We start from the raw sequence: 21,965 nt of genomic DNA on the forward strand, positions 1-21,965 counted from the left end.
GTACTTTTTAAAAGCTACTTTTAAGTCTATCCAAATGGGCTTTGAATCTTCACTATATAAATATAAATATAAAAACAAAAATTTTCTCTTTTCTCTTTAGTTTATACAATTTCTTCTACACTGTATAAATATACTAATTATACTATTCACCAAACAACGATAAATCCATAGTTTGCTAACATATGTTTTCTCTTTTCTCTTTACTTTATACAATTTCTTCTATACTGTATAAATATACTAATTATACAATTCACCAAACAGTAATTCTTCTGAGTTTACAAACATAAGCTTTTTCTTTTCTCTTTTCTCTTTACTTTATACAATTTCTTCTGCACTGTATAATATACTAATTATACAATTCACCAAACAGCTATTCATCCGTAGCAAACTACAATTTTGTTACGAAATGTAATTTTGAAAAGTTTGTCATTGCATAAAATTAAGAATTTTATATTTGTTATATGTGAAAGTTGTCCAAGAAATATTGTGTAGTTGTTTAATTTTTTTTTTCAAAAAAATAATTGTTTGTGCACTAGGCTCAAATGGATTTTGAACTCTTAGGCCCAAATTCGTGCAATGGATAAAAATGGACCCAACCCAAACACAATACATATTGTTTATTGGTTTCTGCCCCAATTTCAAAGGCACTCTTATTATACGGCGAAGTTGGCGCCGGCGAAATTGCTCTCTCTCCGTTGTTCTCCGGTGGATCTCTTCAGTACAGCCCCGGCGTAATCGAGTTGTAAGTCCCTCTCTAGATTCTTATTGTCAAAATTAAAACCCTAATTCCATTTTCACTCATGACTTGCATTGCTTCGCTTGTAATCTCACTGTATAACAAACCCTAGAATCCAACTTGTATAGTTCGTCGTGGATTGTACTCGAATTTACATACTACTTTCTTATTAATGGCTCCTAAATTCTATGTATTGCCAATCTGCCTGCCTTCACACACTGAAAAAGATTCAAGACTTATAAATATATTTTTTTTCCATGTGTTGTGGGTTTCATCTCCTTTTCGATAGGGTAAGATGAAAGTCATTAAAAATATACGTGCTGTCCTTATTGTATCAACCTATCGGAACATGATAGGCTATGGTAAAATTCATCAACTTTAAATCAACTCTTGTTCGGGTCCAAATAGTTTAGAAAATGCATGAAGGAGCAATCTTTCGAACTTTGTTGAATTTTTTGATATCTCTGTCCTTGCCACTATACATCTCCTGGCATATCCCAACAGACAGCAAACAAATTGAGAAATGACTGAACTAGCAAGGCTTGACTACAATAGAGAAATAGGTTTCTGCTGCTTTCCTGGTAACATTCACAGAAGAAACATCTACTGCACAAGGACACACCTTCTCTTTCAAGATTGTCCTGAATACAGGCATTCCTGGTTGCTTTTGGTTCCAACTCTACCAATACAAGTTACCTTGGAGGTACCTTTGATTTCCAAATAATTTTCAAAGGCTAATCCATATCTCAATCATGGGATTGCTTTTGTAGATCATAGCAACTCTTTACAGTAAAGTCTACTCTTTCTAGCCAGCCACTTCAATGAATTAATATTAATATCTTTTGCAGATACAGGTTGCAGAACCTCTTTAGAAGACCAAACTCATAACTCTCTAGTCTTTCCCAATCTTTGAGGTTTCTTCTAACTTCTAAGTTGTAGATGTTATCTAGTATTAGAGAAACAAACAGCCATCAGTTTATCATGCACTTCCTATTTAATGAAGTAGGGACCTCATTTTTTAGTATCACAATATCTAACTAGTGATCCAGTCAGAATCTGATGCATTTGCCGATTCCCACAACTCTGCTAGTAAAAGAGTTGAACTACCTTTAATAAGGATAAATATGCTTCCAAATAGTAGTTTCTATTAGTTATTAGTGATTTTAGGAGTCCACTGGTCCTCCTTGCCACATATGGTATTGATACTTTAGTTTTCATCTTTGAGTCTCCAAAGCCATTTGATTAGTAAGCTTTTGTTTTGAAGCCTGTTGTTCTGGTTATGGTGCATGTTTTTGTCAATGTTTAGCATGTCTTGCACTGTATTGTTCTCCATTTTTGAGCTATTGCAATGCTGGAACAAAGAGAGCAGGCTGTGCAAGAAATCCCCAAATACTTGGAATAGCATTCCTTGAGCCATTTGGTGGACTATATGGCTTGAAAGAAATAGCAGATTTTTTCTTAGGCAACTGAAGAATCAGACATACCCTTAAACAAAACTGTATACTTTTTTCGATCTTTTTAGTGCAAACTGGTTATTGAACATGATGAAGATGCTAGCCTAGATGCAATAGTGGATATGCTCAATGCCTCAAATCTCAATCTTTAGTTACATTTTGTGGCACTGACTTAGTGCAAGTACTTATAACATCATTGATAAGGAAAAAAATAGTGCGGGAGAGATATGAAGGATCATATAGCCAATACTAATTAGTTTGGGATGAAGACGTAGTTGATTGATTGATAAATCAGAGTTCCTGATAATTTTCTCAACTTGTTGCAAAAATTAACAGGCATCGACATGTGAAGGTCCCTAGTAGTGTTCTCAAATTGGGTATACTCGAAAGTATTGTATTCTACACGTGCTTTTAGCCCATTGACCTGAAATTCTATACTCATAAAGGACAATAACTACTTAGCTCTTTCCTTAATGTATTACAAGATTGCAGTAAGAAAACATTAACCAATTTCCAGCTGTTTTGGAAAATTTACTGCCAAGTGGCATTTGTCTCTAATCCCACCACTTAAAAGTTGGCTTCGTCCCAACTTCCTCCCTACACCCTATCTTATATAAAAAAAATTTCTTTAGTTATCTCTTCATTTCTTCTGGTTTGGTCCTTTGACTTGCACATACTCTGGTGCTTTTCTCAGTTTAATATGATTTGCCTGTAGTTACTTTTAAGGACAGGGGAACTGTGGCAGGACTAATACTAGGTTGTTGCTTTATGCAGTTCTTGGGGTTTTTATTGTGTCATTGGATTTGATGAAATTGGAGCATAAATGGCAAGCTATTCAGGGAAAGGATCTACATTAAATGGTTCTGTGTATGTCTGTAACTTGCCCCTTGGTACAGATGAAGATATGCTAGCTGAATATTTTGGCACAATAGGGGTGCTAAAGGTATGGTTGTGAACAGGTACTTCTAATTATGTTCGAGAATGTTTGTTATATGCTCTCTCCCACTTCCCCCTACTCTGCTTTGAACAGATCACTTTGATTTTTTTATTCTTTTCTAAGGATTTGTTTTGCTTCATGTTGTAGAAAGACAAACGAAGCGGTAGGCCCAAGATATGGTTATACCGTGATAAAGTTACTAATGAGCCCAAAGGCGATGCCACAGTCACATATGAAGACCCTCATGCTGCATTAGCTGCTGTTGAATGGTTCAATAACAAGGATTTTCATGGGTCAATGATTGGGGTATTTATTGCAGAGTCTAAGAACAAAGACGAGGCTTCCTATGTTTCAGTGAATCAAATTAGTGAGCCCAATCTGAACAGTGGTCTGGCTGTGCTGGATGAAGGCTCCAACGATATAGATGGAGGTGGCGGAAGAGGTAGGGGCAGGGGAGATGCTTCTGCAAAGGCATGGCAACAAGATGGTGACTGGCTGTGTCCAAATACAAGGTCTGTGATATGATCATTGGTGAGCAGCTCGTTCGTGCTCTACTGTATCTTCTTCAATTGTCTGTTTTTACTTCGAGTAGTCCAATATGTTTTTGTGCTTACAGTATTTGTAATTAATGTATAGCAGTTGCACTAATGTGAACTTTGCATTTCGTGGAGTTTGCAACCGCTGTGGAACTGCTCGGCCTGCTGGTGCTGGTGGCGGTGGGGCTGGAGCTGCTGGTCGCGGGAGAGGACGTGGTAGCCAGGACCCAGGCGCTCCTGGTCGTGCAGTTGGTGGTCCTCCAGGCCTCTTTGGTCCAAATGATTGGGCTTGTCCGATGTAAGAATCTTCATTTTCATTTTGCAACCTATTTTATTGAAATATGATACTCCCTATCCCAATTTATGAGACACATAACGGATTTCGACATTCAAACAAGTTTAGCTTTGACCGGAATTTTTTCATATACCTTTTAAATATTTTAAAATTGTCAATTATTGTAACTAATAGTACTTTCTACGTAGTTTACAAATGTATAAATTTCATTTTAAAAAAAATTGAAGATTCCATGAGCAAATTCTTGGTATAACTTAAACTGGTTGAATCTCAAAAAATGAAATGCGTCACATAAATTGGGACAGAGGGAGTATAATTTTTCACCCGTAAACTGCCTGAGCATATTCCCTGCACGCACTTCCATTTTCCTTATACCTTATCATAGAAAAACCATTCCGAGCATAATCAGACTTTGTATTCTCCTTATTGCACTAATCTTGAAGTTAGTCTAGTCTTCAGGTATCTGGTAGGTTTAAATTTGTGTTCTCCTATAAAGGCGTGCTTGTTAGAAATAGATACGGTTGGGTTTTACTGTACTCCTCTTTTTTTGGGTAAGTGACTTACCAGTACCTTTAACAACTACATTGGCTTTACTTGGATGTTGGGTACCTTCCCTAGATTACTTGGATGTTCTTTACCTAGTCGAAGATGACTCAAATATAAGTAATAGCTGGAGTCTTGTTGTCAGGGACTTGGTTTTGGTGTGATTCTTTTGTTTATGAGAGTGTACGGGTGGGTGCAGTTTTTGCCCAGAATATTTTTACCAAAACCTTTTAGATTGAAGAAACAAAATCCATCCGAGAAATGTAGGAATTGTTAACTCTGTCATTTTGCTTTAGTCTAGTTGTTTTAGTTGACTTTTAATCTCCAAGTATTTCATTCTACTTGAAAGCGATTCCAAGGTATAGAAAAGACCAATAAAGCTAGCAAATAGAAAATGTGCGTTGTTCAAGATCAGACAAACCAAGTGATTCTACTTCTGTTTTTTTCTCTTAATTCTTTATTATTACTTTAGTGTAAAATCAACCCTCAAGCGCCTACCAGGTAAAGGAATCTCAGCTATGTGACAAGTCAGCTCTTTGTGTTTAAATGATACACAAGGAATGAGGTTGGAGGGTTAAATGGAACAGGGTTGAGATGGATTGCTAAGATGAAAAGACAAAAATTGGGGCAAGTTAGAGGGGTTTCTATGTATTTGTCCTTGTATGACCATTAGAATCGTACTTGTCATTCTGAATTCAGTGTCACAGTGTCCAATATCATTTTAACTAGTCTGGAATGAATTGTTAATTGTTATTGATTGGCATTTATTATGTTTCCCTTTTTTAATAGGTTGACATTTTGCTATTTGTCTTTGACCTATTGTTCAGGTGTGCCAACATTAACTGGGCTAAGAGGAACAAGTGTAACATATGCAACACCAACAAGCCTGGGCACAATGAGGGTGGTGTGAGGTATGAATTACAGGATGCAGCATTGAATGCTTATTTAGATCTCTTAGAAGTGCTGTTGTTGTTTCCTGTTACCTCCTTTTTTTTAAAATGGAAGTGCCGCTGTTGTTTTCTGAGAAGCGCTCCCCTCTCCCGTTTTCCTTGTTGCTCTGCAACAATAGGATTTTAAAAGATGTTGCATTCCTAGCAACTGGAAAAGGAACAGAGGTGCACAAGACATGATGCTAGGTGGCACTTAATGTTGACGTTGGCTGTTGAAGCTACTGGTGATTTAGATTAATGTGCTACATGAATATTATCCAAGGAAAACTTCCTTATTTAGGATCTTGTGTATGGGACATGCTCATCAAGAAAAGTATAGCTGCATTATAGGCTTGTAATTGCAAAATTATTGTTTTTGTCAATCTTTTAGTCTTGTTATAATCATTAAGGGCAGGAAAACACATGGAAGCCACCCACCCTCACCCACACAAATTGCTGACATAGTTTTTTAATATAATTTATCGTTGCCTTTTATGGTTAGTAAGCATGTACTAAGTTTAATTTGATGTATTAAATAGTGTTTCTCTTAGGTATTAACTATGATCTACTTTTATTGTACTCTTCAGAGGAGGACGTGCTGGAGGTTATAAAGAACTCGATGAAGAAGAAATAGAGGAAACTAGACGTCGGAGGAGAGAGGCTGAAGAAGTAAGATAAAAATTGCAGAAGTTTATGAGTTCTATAGCTTATCCTGGGTATCATTCTGCTTCTGACTTTCTGGTGAAATCTTCATCTCAATTATAGGATGATGGTGAAATGTATGACGAGTTTGGAAATCTGAAGAAGAAGTTTCGCGCTAAAACACAGCGAGCAGAAGCAGCCCAGAGCCTCCCCCCTGGAGTAGGACGCGCTGGATGGGAAGCTGAGGAATTAGGTGAGGACAATAGTTTTGTTACATGTGTTGTCCATAATGCAGAATTTATGGTTTTATGCATCTTGCATTATTTCTCTTAAATGCAATATCTAGTGAGTCGAACTGTTTCATCTAGTAGACACTAGATCTACTAGATTGCTTAGATTGATCCTAGTCATCCTGTTTTGGGATCGATGAGCTGCTTTAGTCCTGAGCTTTAAAAGATTTCATAACGGAGTGCTGAGTGTTCTTGTGAGGTGTAATTAATCGAAGACCTACATGATCCTGATTCCGAGCACTCTTTAATTTTGCAGGGGTGGCGGAGCGAGATAGAAAGGAAAGAAGCAGAGAAAGATCAAGAGATTATGATGATAGGGAGAGAGCTAGGCATCGAAGCAGAAGTCGGGAAAGGGATAGGGGAAGAGATAGAGACCGCTCCTACGACTATGATCGAGACAGAGAATATGGTCGTGACCGCGACCGTGAGCGGAACAAGTATCGTCATTGAAGATTGCATGCGACCATTCCATCAAATATGGTATTCATCAAACTTTGTTTGTCTCATGTTTTTGTATGGGTGGCTACTCGTATGGCACCTTCTTAAGGTTGCTTCATTTCTGTCAGATTCATATGTCGACTTTTCGACTTAATCTTGGTCATTTTTTTTCACTCATATGTTGAATATTTGACGTGCATTTCGCAGCGTCTTTTGCCTTATTTGTACGTCCCTTTCTTTCTTTTTCTAAGGAGGCTATCACAATCTTTTCCTGTGCATCTTTAATTTCTTTCCATAGTTGAACTGTTAAGAGATTCTAGAATCAGTTTACTATACTCCTTGAAAATATGGAGGTAAGGGTGTGCTCTAGTGGTTGATGAAGTTGATTGAGGATCATGTGGTCTTAGGTTTATCCCAATAGAGACCACGCTAGATTCTTATCATTTGTTCTAGCCTTGGTGGACATAGTTACTCTACGCTTGTTGCTAGTGCTAGATATTTAGTGAAATTAATTAAGGTAAGCGAAAATTGACATGGATACGATTATGACGTGTGGGGGGGGGGGGGGGATCCATGTTCGATTGGGTCAATCAATTTTGGGTAGTTTGACCAAAATTAAGGGGGAAGTCTGGACAGTTCTAATAATTTGTAATTAATACAAAGCTAAGGTGAAGTGAAGAAAGGAATACCTTTTATATAGAAAATTTTATGGCGCTCATTTTCCTTTAATTTGCTTTCTTGATTCACCTGAAATTTTCCACATAATATCTGTGTGCAAGATATAGTGTATGACCTGCAACTGGGTACACTAGAAGTTTTCCTTCATAGTCTATGTTTGATAAATCTATTTTGACATTTTTAATTATTTTTTGATGAATTTTCACTCGCATTCATACATGGATTTATACCCATACCGAGTCCAAGCAACTTAGACATAAACACACATCCAAATTTGGCCTTAGCTCGTAGGTGAGCATTCCTATGTTGAGAGTATACATCTAAACACGTCAGGTTGGTCTTAATTGTTAAGTTATACTTTTAGGGGCTGTTTAGTTATTGGTTAGAGTTATGCAGGGGTTAATTATGCAGATATTAGTGATGTAGAAATTACAATATATGAATTAGGCTTAAGTCATTGACAATTCTTTAAAATTAGTCGCATAATTTACTTAGTCACTTTAACTAGGACTTGTACCTATTGAACACTTCTATCTATTTGGATTTAAGCCTTTTGAACACTTCTTTTGACGATCAACTAAAAGTATAAAATGTGTGTAATATGTAATGATGTGGAAAATTGTCAAATCAATGACATACATGTGGCATTTGGGGGAGGGGGGACGGGGGGAGAGAAAAATTGAAGTTATCAATCAAGCTACAGTTCAAGCAACTTTGTGTAATGTCTGATGAGGCCTTGAGAATTTTCACGAAGAGATAAATTTACTTTCAACCACAGTTGCCATCACCATAGCCTTCATCACCTTCAAATCCTCTTAATCCAATAAAAAAATTTCAGATCTGTTTTTTTTAGTTGAAAATAGCAAATTACATTTGATAAAAATTAAATTGCATTAACCTACAAAATATGAACCACTTATAATTTTAGATACCAATAAAATCATGACTACATAATCATCTAAGCAAAACATGGAGAAAGGAGGAAGGAGAGGTTATTTTTTTTTTTATTTTAAATCTGATTTATAAGATATATTTTTCAATAAGAAAAAAAGAATTGAAGAAGAAACATTGTAGTCATCGTGTGAGTCTCTATTTTTTTTTCCCGTAAATAAGATCGCAGTATCCAACAGACTTAAAGAAAGGTGGGGATGGTGGTGGTGATAACATCGGCGGCAACAATGGAGATGATATTGATTTCGATAGAAGTTATGGCTAAGGAAGAAGGAAAGAGATTTTTTTTAGAGAAAAACTAAAAATATGAGAGAAAAACTAAAAATATGATCTGATGCATTGAGTGAATGTGTATTACACCTTCCTTGTCATGTCAGCGAAAAATATCATATAGGTACTTATTCTGAACAATAAAAGTGTAATATGTACTAATCTTAGTAGAAGTGTTTAAATGAATTATGTCAACTTCAAAGGCCCATAAATGTCTTAAGTCAATTATTAACTTTTGAATATTAAACTTGTTGCAAATTATTAATATATATTATTTACAAATAATAATACATGCTAATAGAATGTGGAACATATAATGCTAATATTTGATTAGCATATGTACCATCAAAAAATATACAATCAAATTTTTAATATAAAAAATATTTATATTTGCATAAATAAATAAAAATTGTAAATACATTTTTAAAATAAAAATAAAAATGATCTAGATATAAAATGAAATACAAACGTAGATAAAAAACAGTAAAATTTTCAATTAAAAAAATAAATCAAATCAAAAGAAATAAAAATGATTCTATAAACGTAGATAGGAAAACGATTATGTTTCCAATAAAATAAAATAATAGGATAAATATGTAATTTATTATTTTAATACATGTATAATTAATATCCACATAACTTATTTCATTTTTTACCCTGCATAACTTTATATATAGATTCCTTCATAACTTATGTTGATATTAAATATGTAAGACTACAAAAAAATTTAATTAAACATCGTATAAATTAATACATTATAACTGTTATACAACATTAAAATTCTATCAACCAAATATGGTATAAGTTATGTTGACTTTTATACCTAATACAAAACTTTTACTAAACATAATAAATCTAATGCAACTTTTTATATATGAATAAGGTGTATCTTATACGGTAACCAAACGACCCCTTACTCATTACCATTGTGTCTCGTGCTCATCAAATGTTGGCGTGATACATAAATTTTGAAGATTCTAGTTGATCCTGACACAATAGAGATGAATTGAATTGTTTAAATATATCTCATAAACTAAATTTAAGTGTATTATATATTATGCTTTCTTTAAACTTTTACAAATTTACACAAACTACGCAAGTTTCAAACCAGACTGTATAAAAAGTCATAATCGAAGTTGTTATTCAACTCTCTAAACACTAATGATCTCATCTTATATGAGACATGAAGTAGAATATGCATTTTTCTTTAATTATTGTGTCTCATTTCTTTAGCAATTATGTTCAGCCATTCATGTATTTAGGGGTTATTAATTTGACTGGTATAATTTATTTTGTGGTCATTTGGGTGTGTGAGAATAATGTTGAACAAGATATATTAATAATATCGATATTAGTAATGTTGATATTAGTTATGCTGAGATTACTTGTAATGCAGTGTCTCGTTTATGTGGCAGTGGAACTTTTATTGTCATGCAATGTGGTATCTTATATGGCATTTAATACTTTTTTCGTTAATAAGAAAGGTACTTTTGACCCAATAGTTTGACGGGAAGGGTAGTTTTGAGCTAAAATATAGTTTAAGCGTAAATATGAGCTATTTCAGATTGTTTAAGGGTGTTTTTGACCCTTTTTCGTTTAGTCTATGTGGCGGTGAAATCCTATTGGCGTCACATTTAACAAAATCCGTTAATAAGAAGGGTATTTTTGACCCAATATGAAGGGAAGGATAGTTTTGAGCCGGAATGTCTACTTGCTCAATTTTATACAAGTTTAAATATCCAATTGTGCACACTCAAAGTTGGAGGGCATAGTTAATCGCTGAAGCCAACTTAAGGGTCATGTTTATGCATTATGTCATCAGTATATATTGATATGGTATGCAAGCACGTACATTTTATATGTTTCGTTTTAAAAGATCGTGCATATAGTGTATAGGCATAATACACAAAATGACTCTTAACTTGGATTCAGCTAACAACTATGACATTTAACTTTGGGCGTGTACAAGTAGCTATGCACTTAAACATGTATAAAATTGAACAAATAGACACATTCACTACATGACAATTTTGTGTCCCATGTGGCGTCCTATGTGTATTATGTCATGCATGACACATGTGTCTACTTATTCAATTTTGTAAAAGTTTAAGTATCTACTTATGCCTACTCAAAGTTGAAGGACATAGTTGTCCTCTAAAGTCAAGTTAAGGATCATGTTTATTTATTATGCTCATTGTATATGCTACCTTTTGAAATAAAAATATACTCATATTAAAAACAAAACAAAAAAGGAAAAAAGGATAAATATACATCTGAACTATCGTAAATGGTACACAAATATGCTTTGTGATATTTTTGGGACATTAGTGCCCATGTCGTCCATAAAGTAGAACATAATACTCTCTATACTAACGGTGTTTCAGGTGTCATAATCTTATTCATCGATTCGACATCGGATCGATAGATAGGATGTCACGTGTCCCTATTTAGTCTTCCGTTAGAGTGAAGGGTGTATATGGTATAGTTTTTGGATGGTAAGGGCACTAATGTCCCAAAAGTATAACAAAGGGTATCTGCATACCATTCACGATAGTTCGAAGTATATTTTTAAAAAAACAAAACAAAAAAAACACTAATCTCAATGATTGTGAAATTTTTCCTAATATTGCAAAGCCAAATTGATCAACTTCTCTCTGAACTATATAATATATCTTTAATATCGTTCATTAATGCAAATTGTAAGTTCACAAGAAAACATAAAATATTTGTTTACTTAGATTGATGAAATTACATAATTTTAATATTTTTGAGATTTCAAGTCATAAGGGGTTGTTTTGTGACATTATTTTGTGATTTTCTTTAGGTGGGGGGTCCTAAGATCACATGTCTAAGAGATGTCATGCCACATAAATACAAATATGAAACCAATCAAAGTTGATTAAAACGACAAAATAATTTCTCAATTTTAATTATTTTGATAGCTATATTAATAGCCTCGAACAATTATTTATTATATACTCTTTCTTTGACTTCCAGAGTTTGTCCCCTACATGAGACAAATTATTCACTTAGTCATTGTACATTCTACTAGTTGCTTTATCTATATTTGTGGTTTTAGCAAATTTGTGGTTTTAGCAATAAAGTTATTGTTACATAATCTAATCAAGAGGTTAAAGAAAATAATCTTTTATAAAAATGTAGATATATATATGTATATATATATATATAGCAAATTTGTGGTTTTAGCAATAAAGTTATTGTTACATAATCTAATCAGGAGGTTAAAGAAAATAATCTTTTATAAAAATGTAGATATATGCAAAAAATTGTAATTTATAGTACTTTTCATATAGTTTTAGAGTATCTAATTTTTTTTGTTTAAAATATCGAATTAATGTGATCTAATTTAACTTTAAAAATTAGTCAAATTGACTTTTGAAAAATGTAACATGACAAACAATACCGGATAGGGGGAGCATAAGAATATTTAATTTAGCAATCTTAAAATTTGTTGTATTATTTGTGGCAATATATTTGTACCAGTTATAGTTGTTGCGATCCGTTTTTAGCCTATGATTTATTTTTGAAAGTAAAGATAGAAGACGGTAGTGCGGGATAAAAATATGAAATACGATTCTTAAAAAGTCCTTTAAAATTGAGGTTAAAATTTAAAATAAAAATTTATTCACTGGAAAATCAAATATTTATTTTATATTTATCTCATTTTATTTAAATAAAAGTTAAACATTTGTCGATAAAATTATATCCATTAAATAATCTCGTTGCTATTTTGATCTCCTTATTTACGATTTCGTCATTATATTTAATATATAACTTATTTACCAACTAAATGATACTCCTGAATTTAGACAATTATTCCTTTAGTTTTTCTTAATATTAAATACAGTGTGGAAATTACATTGAAAAAAATATTCAATCTCATCATTAGTAAATATATTTTCATAGAGCAGTCAATATGGATTAAGATTCATTGGGTTGGTCTAGTCAAATTCATGATTAAAGAACTAAGATTTTCGAAGCCCTTTAAGAGAATGACTTATTAGCTCGACTTGAGTAAGTCTGCTGATTTGTGTGGCTTGAAAAATATGAATAGGGTAAATCTGTGGGTCATAATAAAATTAATTAAAAAATAAAATAAGATAGAGTATTAACAATAACAAGAGTCCAAACTCAAAATCTATTTTAAATTTTTTAAATATTAAAATTTATAACAAATTATGTTTATCAAATATATACTACATAAAATAATTTTTTTCTAAAATTTCTAGGGAATCACTAAGTAGGTGTTTTTTTTTTGTGTGTTTTATTATGATCATTAGAAAACAATTAGGTTAATATTTCTATTTAATTATTAATGTTTTTAGTTGAAATCAAACTTAATATATACTAGTTTTGACGCACGTGTGTTGTACGTGAAAATCAAACCATCTACTTTTTAAAAATAATATGTATATTACTAAATAAAAAAATAGTCTATCTTACGATCTCTTAGTTACACCTCTTAAATAAACTTTCTACTCTCTTCCTCATAGTGCATTGCTGTTTTATTATTATGTAGGTGTTCTAACTTTGAATATAATATAATATAATATAAAAAAATATTGATATCAAATGTAGAAGATATACTAATTGGATGTTTTAACTGGAGTGTTGATTAATTTAATATTCATGTTATTGAGTGTTTTAATTTCACTGAACTTTGAGCTTGTTAACGTTCGTCAATCAAACTTGAGGTTTTAAGAAGAGAAGAATAGAAAACATAAAAAATCGTAGTTTAAAAATGTGAGGGAAGCCCTCTATTTATAGTTTTAAATGTGTGATATTAGTCTTTTCGTATTGGTTCTTGTCATAAAAATATAGAAGATGTACTAAATTGTGTGTTTTAATAATAATAATAATAACAATAATAATTATTATTATTTAAATGTAGTTTAAATAAAAGCCCCTCTTTTTTATAGCCAATAAATGATAGTTTATGAAAAATCGCTCGCGGCGCTTTATAAAAAAGAAGTCACAACTCTTTAGAAAAGTTACAACCATTCAGAAAGGTCAAAACTAATCGGAAAAGTCATAGCTCTTCAAAAAAGTTGTAACCTTTCAAAAAAGTCACAATTCTTCGGAAAACTCGCAACCCTATATAAAAGTCACAACCCTTCAAAAAGGTCACAACTCATCAGATGTCACAACCCTTCAATGTGAAAAATTGTCCGCCTTTAACATACATACATGCATGCATACATACATACATACATACATACATATATATATATATATATATATATATATATATATATATATATTTAGCATTACCCAATTAGAAAATAAATAAATTAAAGAGAATTATTATTTATGGTGGCTCCACGTATGAAAGACTAGGGTTCTCTTTATATATATATATATATATATATATATATATATATATAAAGAGAACCCTAGTCTTTCATACGTGGAGCCACCATAAATAATAATTCTCTTTAATTTATTTATTTTCTAATTGGGTAATGCTAAATGACCAGAAAAATGTGATCAAAATTTGGCCAGAAAAAAACAAACATACTAAAATATACTTATTTCAATTTTTTGCATTTATTCCCATCATATTTTTCCTTCCAAAACAAAAGTAACTTTTTACTAATTCCAAACTCCTTGAACTACTGAAAATACAAACTTTTTGGCTATCAAGAAAAATAGAAGTGTTTTTATATGTGTTAGTCTGTTCGATTTATTTTTAAAAATAAACATTGTTCAGTTGGTAAAAAAAATTATACGCTTTAGTAAATAAATATTTTTGTATTTTTGTTTTTATACATTAATATTGTTTTCATTACTATACCATACAAATTATGTTCTACATGCATACATCTATATAGCCTACACTCCTTCCTCTACCCCTTTCCCGAACTCAATTATGTACATAATGTACCAATGCATATCTTTAAAAAATTATTTTTCGCTTAAAATAAATCTCTTTATTGAAGAAGACAATTAAATTTCTCATTAATAATAACTACAAATGACTATCTTAACTACTTAAGGTTATACTTAATTATTTTGTAATACAAATTTAGTAAAACATAGCAATTAAACATATATTCATAAAATTATAATTAAATTTTTCTTTAAATATAATCAACTAAATAGATTCTTCTATATAATGGATGTTTTTCAAGAGAAAAAATAATGTAATTTTGAAAATTAGATATTTATAAAAATATAACTAATTAACAAAAGACTTTTGTAACTATATTAACAAGTTAACTTTTTTATATTATAATCATTTCAAATAAAAATTAACATATATAGAAATTGATAAAATTATTTCACTAATTTTAACTATGAATAAAAGATTCAAGTACTCATATAATACTAATTAAGAGGATGTTTCAAGATGAATAAATAAAAGATCACTCAATACTTAATGATCCATTATAATATTTTAAAAGATGTATTTTATGTAGGATACATAAATTACAATATGTCCAATGTATGTAAATAAAGTATAGCATAATTAGTATATATATCTATAGAAAAATATTTTCATTTAATGTATAATTTCTATTGAAGGAGATAATTAAAATTCATGTTAATAATAGACAATAGTTGATTATTCTCCAATTAAAAATTATATTAACTACTCGATAGTACATAATTTAGTTAACTTAAGTATAATCTTCAAATTAACATTGACTTTTCATTAAATTAAATCAATGAATAACCTTATATAATTCTACCATGATTAATAGACTGATAATATAACATGTGTACTTTTTTTTATGAAAAAAATAAGAATATAAATTTGAGAATTAGGTGTTTTAAATATGAAAAAAATAAGAATATAAATTTGAGAATTAGGTGTTTTAAATATGAAAAAATATAATAAGGCATTTACAATTATAGTTCAAATACATATTCAAATTATTTTACGGTTTCTAATCACGAATACAAAATTAATTACTTTAATTATATTAATTAAGAAGATTCCTCAACATAAAAATATACATAAAGATAAAATCATGTAGATATGTATGTATTGTATATGTTTATAAATAGATAGTCCCTATTCTTAATTAAATAATCAATAATATCATATGTACATCATCAATAAATTCTGTTACTGCATATTTTAAAAGTATAAAATAAAAAAATAAATTAACTTTAGTTACCAAGGTTAAATAGTATATAACTTAAACAATCAAATGATTACAAATACATATTCAATGTATAATTATTGATTTGATATAACTTAATCAATTATTTTAAAAGTATTTAAACATATGATAAAATTTATTAAATATATCAATTATAAAATTACTTAATTAGAGGTTCTATTAATTATTAACATATATATAAATAATCATGTTCAAGTTATCAAATAGACATAATACATTGGCACACAACTACAACAATGGTACATGATTTTCTGAGGTTTCTATTAATTATATGACTAGAATCTATACATATGAAATATATGATTCTTATAATTTTTATAACGTATTGATAATTCACCATGTCTAAAGTGTATTGAATTCTTAAATGTCGTTATTGAAATAATTTTAAATAATATTTAAATATAAATTTATTTAGAACAATTTTTATGATGTGTCGATTTCTAACATATTTTTTTAATCGTAATAAAAATATGGTGCAATTATGTTGGATATTATTATTGTTATTGTTATCATTATTATAACTAAACAATCTAAATTTGATATGCATTTGTTAAATAAAGTTGTTCACATATAACTATTGTTATACAAATAGTTCACATAACTTTTTCGCTTGATGGAAGTGAAAGCATTTCAGAATTTATTTTTTATTTTTTTTTTATTAAAAAAAACTCATATAGAGATATACTTGATACTTCTCACAAGTGACTTTTTTTCACTTTTCTATTTCAACGATTAATTTCAGTCTTAAATATCTTATTTGTGGATTTATTTGCTTATAATTATCTGAATATTTTATTTTTACTTAATATCTTATTTCGAAAAGGATTAAAAATAAAAAGAAAGAGTGAGAATGGAATAAAAGAGAAGGAAAAAAGTAAAAATTGTTTTCTTTTCTGGTCATATTTGTATTTTTTTTTATAGTTATGAAAAAATCGACACATCTATAATAGACTTTACACAAAGATGAATTTGAGTTAAAATTATTTTGAGTTTAATTGTGTTAGTAAGTTTATATTATAATTTCAATTTAAATTTATATTCTAAATTTTTTTTAAAAAAATTATTCTTAGTACTAATTTCAATTATGTATTCTTTATAGTGTTTTATTAGAAAATTAAGGAAGAAAAAAACATGTATATTGGCCTTTTACCATTTCTAAAACAAAATTAAAAGCCATTTATGTATGGAAGTTAGAGAAATTTAAAAATTAGTCAATTTACTATGTATTGAAAAAATTTCTCATTTATTAAAGCATAATTAATAAATAAACTAATAAAAAAAATATAAATTGACAAAGTACGGTATAATTGTCAAAATGTACATCAGTTTATAGTGTGAACATGCATTATGACAAAATTATGGTCAAATTTTCTGGCCAAAATGATTTTTTCCTTTTCAAAATTGACATTTTCCTTTTATAAAATGATGTAACTTTTATGAAAAATTGTGATTTTTGTCAAAAGATGTGGGTTTTATGAAAAATTGAGACTTTTATGAAGAGTTGCGACTTTTGTGAAAGGTTGTGATCTTTTCAAAAAGTTGTGACTTTTTCAAAGAGTTGTAACATTTTCGATAATGCACAATAAACATTTGTTCATACCATCCTTAGTTGTTTATAAATAGAGGGGTTTCCTCTCATTTTAAAACAATGAAAATTCTAAACTTCTTCTTCTTCTGCACAATTAAATATTTAGTTCTGAACAACTTCTTTTTCTTTTGCACAATTAAATATTGGAGTAGTTTCCTCCTGTTGAATGGCTCACAGACAAGGAGACGTTGTGCAATCAGTGAGCTCAATTTTTTTTACAGATCCTAGTATGCTTTTTATAGTCATTAGTTTATGTTTATGAGTATATATTTCTATAAAGTTTTCGTTTCAAATATTTATTAGTACACATATACTCTATGTAAATCCAACTACTGTAGATTCATAAATAACTTTTTTCCAGAATACATTTATTTATAACATTCTCCAAAAATTGGAGTAGTTTCCTTCTGTTGAATGGCTCACAGACAAGGAGACGTTGTGCAATCAGTGAGCTCGATTTTTTTTTACAGATCCTAGTATGCTTTTTATAGTCATTAGTTTATGTTTATGAGTATATATTTCTATAAAGTTTTTGTTTCAAATATTTATTAGTACACATATACTCTATGTAAATCCAACTACTGTAGATTCATAAATAACTTTTTTTTTTCAGAATACATTTATTTATAACATTCTCCAAATAAATAGTTTCTTCTCCAAGAGATCAAGCCTAAAAATTTATATGATTTTTTGTTGTTCTCATAAGTAAAAAAAAAAAAGAGTCAAATGATGAAATTAAAACTAGCAATTAATTACAATTATATGATATACAATAATGATTATTCTCTTACACCTAAATACCTTTTTAAACTTTTTCCCCATTTAATATTTTGTTTGTGCACAACATCAATTTGAAAATATTATCATAACTATATTACATATAAAATTTTGATTTTGAAAAATTATATTTTAATTTTAAAACACATAACGACTACATATTACTTATCGGTATATCATATGACTATGGAATATTTGCTCTTGATAAAGACATTAGTTATATACATATTTCAAAAAAATATTTAATATTTTGAAAGTAATCGATAGTACTAAAGAAATTTGCAAAGAAGAAAATTGAGAAAAAAATTTATTTGACTCTCTAATCAAAGACATTATGTAACCATGCATACATATGGTAAATAAACTAACCATTGAAAATTTCAAAAGCAAATTAATGAATCTGTAAAATGAAATTATGTAAATTAGGAGAAAATAGTGTTACGATTTGTAATTTTGCCTTTTCTTTTAATAAAATAAATGGTAAACTAGAATTGAATAACCTCTATACTTTTAAAAATAGGTTTATATAAAAATACTATACATCAAAATACAAGAAAGTTCTATTCTAAAAAAATTTAAAGAAGAATAATCTAAGCACGCAAAACGCGAACCTAATAACAAGTATAATATAATATAATATGCATAAATAAATATAATGCAATATAAAATGTACAAGATATACTACATTTAGTGTTCCAAGTTGGAGTATTATGATAATTTAACATTTAAGTTATGAGTTCATTCTTTTAAGATAGTGCAGATCAAAAAAAAGAAGATAGATACAGATAATTAGTCTAATTTTAATTTGATATGAAATTTCAAAAAATAAAGAAGACTTTTAATTTAAGAATCATTTGTAGAATATATAAAATGTTTTTTTAACTTCGTGGCCTTAAAGATGCGTCCTCAACCCCCAAAATAAAAGAAAATTCTTTTTAAATTGAATAAAAATGAAAGAACAATAAATAAATTGAAAACGAAAGAGTATTTATTAAATGTAGTTTGGATTCATCAAAAGAGTTTTTGATCAAATACTTTTTCTCCAACAGTTCGAGACTTTTCAGATTCTGAACACTAACTTGTAATTTATGCAACGGAAAATTATTCAACTTCTTGTCAAGGAAGAATTGCTACAAAAGTATATTTTATGGCTATAAAATCGAGTGCATATTAATTGTCACAATACTCTTCTCGTTTGAATTTGAGTTATTTCATTTTCTTTTTTGCATCAATTTTTAATGATCTATCTAATTTATCCAAAAAATATTGTAATTGCATAATCGAATAACCTCACAATCTTTCTTGTTCTAAGTAGAAGAATAGAAAACTTATAAAATTTAAAGTTTAAAAGTGTGAGAAACCCCCCTTTATTTATAGACAACAAAGGATAGTATGACAAAATGTTTATCATGTCTTTTCAACTAAGTCACAACCCTTCAAAAAAATCACAACTCTTTGAAAATATCATAACTCATCAAAAAAGTCATAATCTTTTGAAAAATTCACTACCCATAAATGTGAAAAGGTGTCTGCATTTAATATACATTAGTGTATATCAATATAATATATTAGATATATAGTATATAGTAAATTGGTTGTTTTAAGTTGGGGATATTATAGTAATTTAACATTCAAGTTAGAAAGTTATGCTTTTAAGGTAGTATATATAGATAGATTAGGTTTGGGGTATTATAGGAATTTAATATTCAAATTAGAGAGTTTATGCTTTTAAGATAGTATAGGTTATAAAGATAATTTTATTTGTGGATATGATTAACAAGTAGTAATACTAATGCGATGTAATATTATCTTGTTGATACTTATGATAATATTTTAAAGTTATAATTTGATTTAAAAAATTACAAAAGAACTCATTCAAAAAAATTGATCAGTCCGGCACAGCCCATAATCCACGTACTTGTGTATTAGGCTTACTATCTTCTAGCACACTAAAAAATGGGTCAGCCGAACCTTGCCCGTCAAATTTCAAAGCCTATATGAGTTAGTCCGGATGGAGTGGACCAACCCATATTGACAACTCTAGATTCTCATAAACCTATTTGAAAAATTGTGGTCAAAAGAAGGGAAAGTTGTAATAGCAAACTATTAATTCAAATTAAATGTTATAATCACAGTTATATTTAATTGTAACCCATAGCAAAAAAAAGTCATTTGCCTCTGTCCCTAGATAATCTCGCTTGCCACTCTATCTGATCTCGCTCATCACTCTCCATCGTCTCTCTCACTTTATACAAATACAAATGTATAAATTATTTTTGTGTTTGTATAAAGTGAGAGAAAACACATATATTTTCGTCCTATACATTTGTAATTATATAAATACAAATCTTTTCCTATAAATTACAATTTATAATTTGTGTTGTATAAAATGAGAGAGATTTGATATACAAATATTTTATTCGATTCAATTGTATACAAATTTAAATTTATGTAGATATATAAATACAATTATGGACACATATACATAACAGTTACATATATATAATTATCTAACTGATATATATATACAATCGTTGTGCTTTTATACAAACGAATGTATGCCTTCTATTTATTAAATGATACTCCATAGTGAACATAAAATTTGCTTTAAAATATAATTATGCAAACTAAATCTATAACATATAAATATAATTTAATGTTTACTAAACCTAAAATTTACTCTGAAAAAATTATGATAATGTCAAATTATGAAATATAGAAAATATGAAAAAAACTATATTCCATTCGATGTATTGCCTTTGAACCCTACCCCTTGTATAATCCAAATTAATAGTTTTAGATTTGAGTTTTGCTATGTAAAAATTATTATGGAATTTTTTTTTATATAAATTATTCGAAGTTGGTTGCGCCACAATTCTAATATCATTGGATAAGAATTAAAAAAAGAGTCAATCATATCTGAGGTGATGTATTATTGTATAGATGAAAACATAAAACATGTATAATACACAAGAGAAAAATACCCAATATATTTTAATCTATTAAAAATATACATATACATACAAAAAATTGTAGAAAAAAAAACTGTTGGGACAGTAGAATCAATTTATGTATTTGGAGCAATAAATAAAGTACAAAAAACTGAACTCGTGATGTTGCTAAAAATCACAACACATAGCCCCTTTTTTTCCTTTTTATTATTATTATTTATATATGCTTTGCATGGCCCCACACCCCAAACATGCATATTTATTCTACCTAAAGGCCAACTATACCATGAATTCAGTAGATTTTTTGTCCAGAATATATGTATATATATATAAATAATAAACTATTTTTATAAATTATATTATTCTTAAATAATTGACATTAACTTTAAATCTTCAATATATCTGTTTCTATATTCAAAGAGATCTGTATATAAATTATTTCACTATTATGTCGGCTAAAAGATGAATATATAACTAGCTATAGACAATGCGATTATTAATTTAGAAGGAGAAGTAAATTATGTGCTGTAACATATTAAGATTTATTAACATATTTAGTACAGTTTCACAATCAAAATTTAAAAAAACTATAGTAAATAAATATTTTATTTTTTATTTTTGTGTAGTAGAGATATGGTATCCAATACACTTTTAACTCAAAAAAATAGAAAGTAAGATAAAAAAAAGAGATAACTAAATAACAATGCACAAACTAAAGTATAACAATAGAACATTAATAGACATTTGGACAAACGTGATATCAAAATCATAATACTAAAAGTACAATAATAATAATACA

The 21,965-nt window shown here is 29.1% G+C and overlaps 1 protein-coding gene across 3 annotated transcripts; it reads left to right on the forward strand.

The window, feature by feature from the left end:
• The first annotated feature begins 588 nt into the window (after positions 1–588).
• On the forward strand, positions 589–7,050 carry LOC101259398 (transcription initiation factor TFIID subunit 15). 3 transcript variants are annotated; one of them, XM_010314737.4, is made up of 8 exons: positions 589–742; positions 2,965–3,133; positions 3,275–3,639; positions 3,764–3,961; positions 5,329–5,412; positions 6,018–6,099; positions 6,196–6,325; positions 6,619–7,050. In XM_010314737.4, exons 2-8 carry the CDS (start codon positions 3,014–3,016, stop codon positions 6,810–6,812), a joined length of 1,173 nt encoding a protein of 390 aa, XP_010313039.1. In that variant the 5' UTR covers positions 589–742; positions 2,965–3,013; the 3' UTR covers positions 6,813–7,050. The 3 variants fall into 3 exon arrangements, with proteins under 3 accessions (XP_010313039.1, XP_004250696.1, XP_069147809.1); XM_004250648.5 differs by having other exon boundaries at positions 3,767–3,961; XM_069291708.1 differs by having other exon boundaries at positions 611–742; positions 2,965–3,149; positions 3,767–3,961.
• The last annotated feature ends 14,915 nt before the right edge of the window (positions 7,051–21,965 follow it).

This window comes from Solanum lycopersicum, chromosome 11 (assembly GCF_036512215.1).
Source record: "Solanum lycopersicum chromosome 11, SLM_r2.1".
In the NCBI taxonomy this organism is placed as follows: domain Eukaryota; kingdom Viridiplantae; phylum Streptophyta; class Magnoliopsida; order Solanales; family Solanaceae; genus Solanum; species Solanum lycopersicum.

Coding starts and splice junctions, on each gene's coding strand:
- LOC101259398 (XM_010314737.4), top strand. CDS start 3,014: ATGGCAAGCTATTCAGGGAAAGGATCTACATTAAATGGTTCTGTGTAT. Junction 3,134..3,274: donor GCACAATAGGGGTGCTAAAG/GTATGGTTGTGA, acceptor TTCATGTTGTAG/AAAGACAAACGAAGCGGTAG. Junction 3,962..5,328: donor AATGATTGGGCTTGTCCGAT/GTAAGAATCTTC, acceptor CCTATTGTTCAG/GTGTGCCAACATTAACTGGG.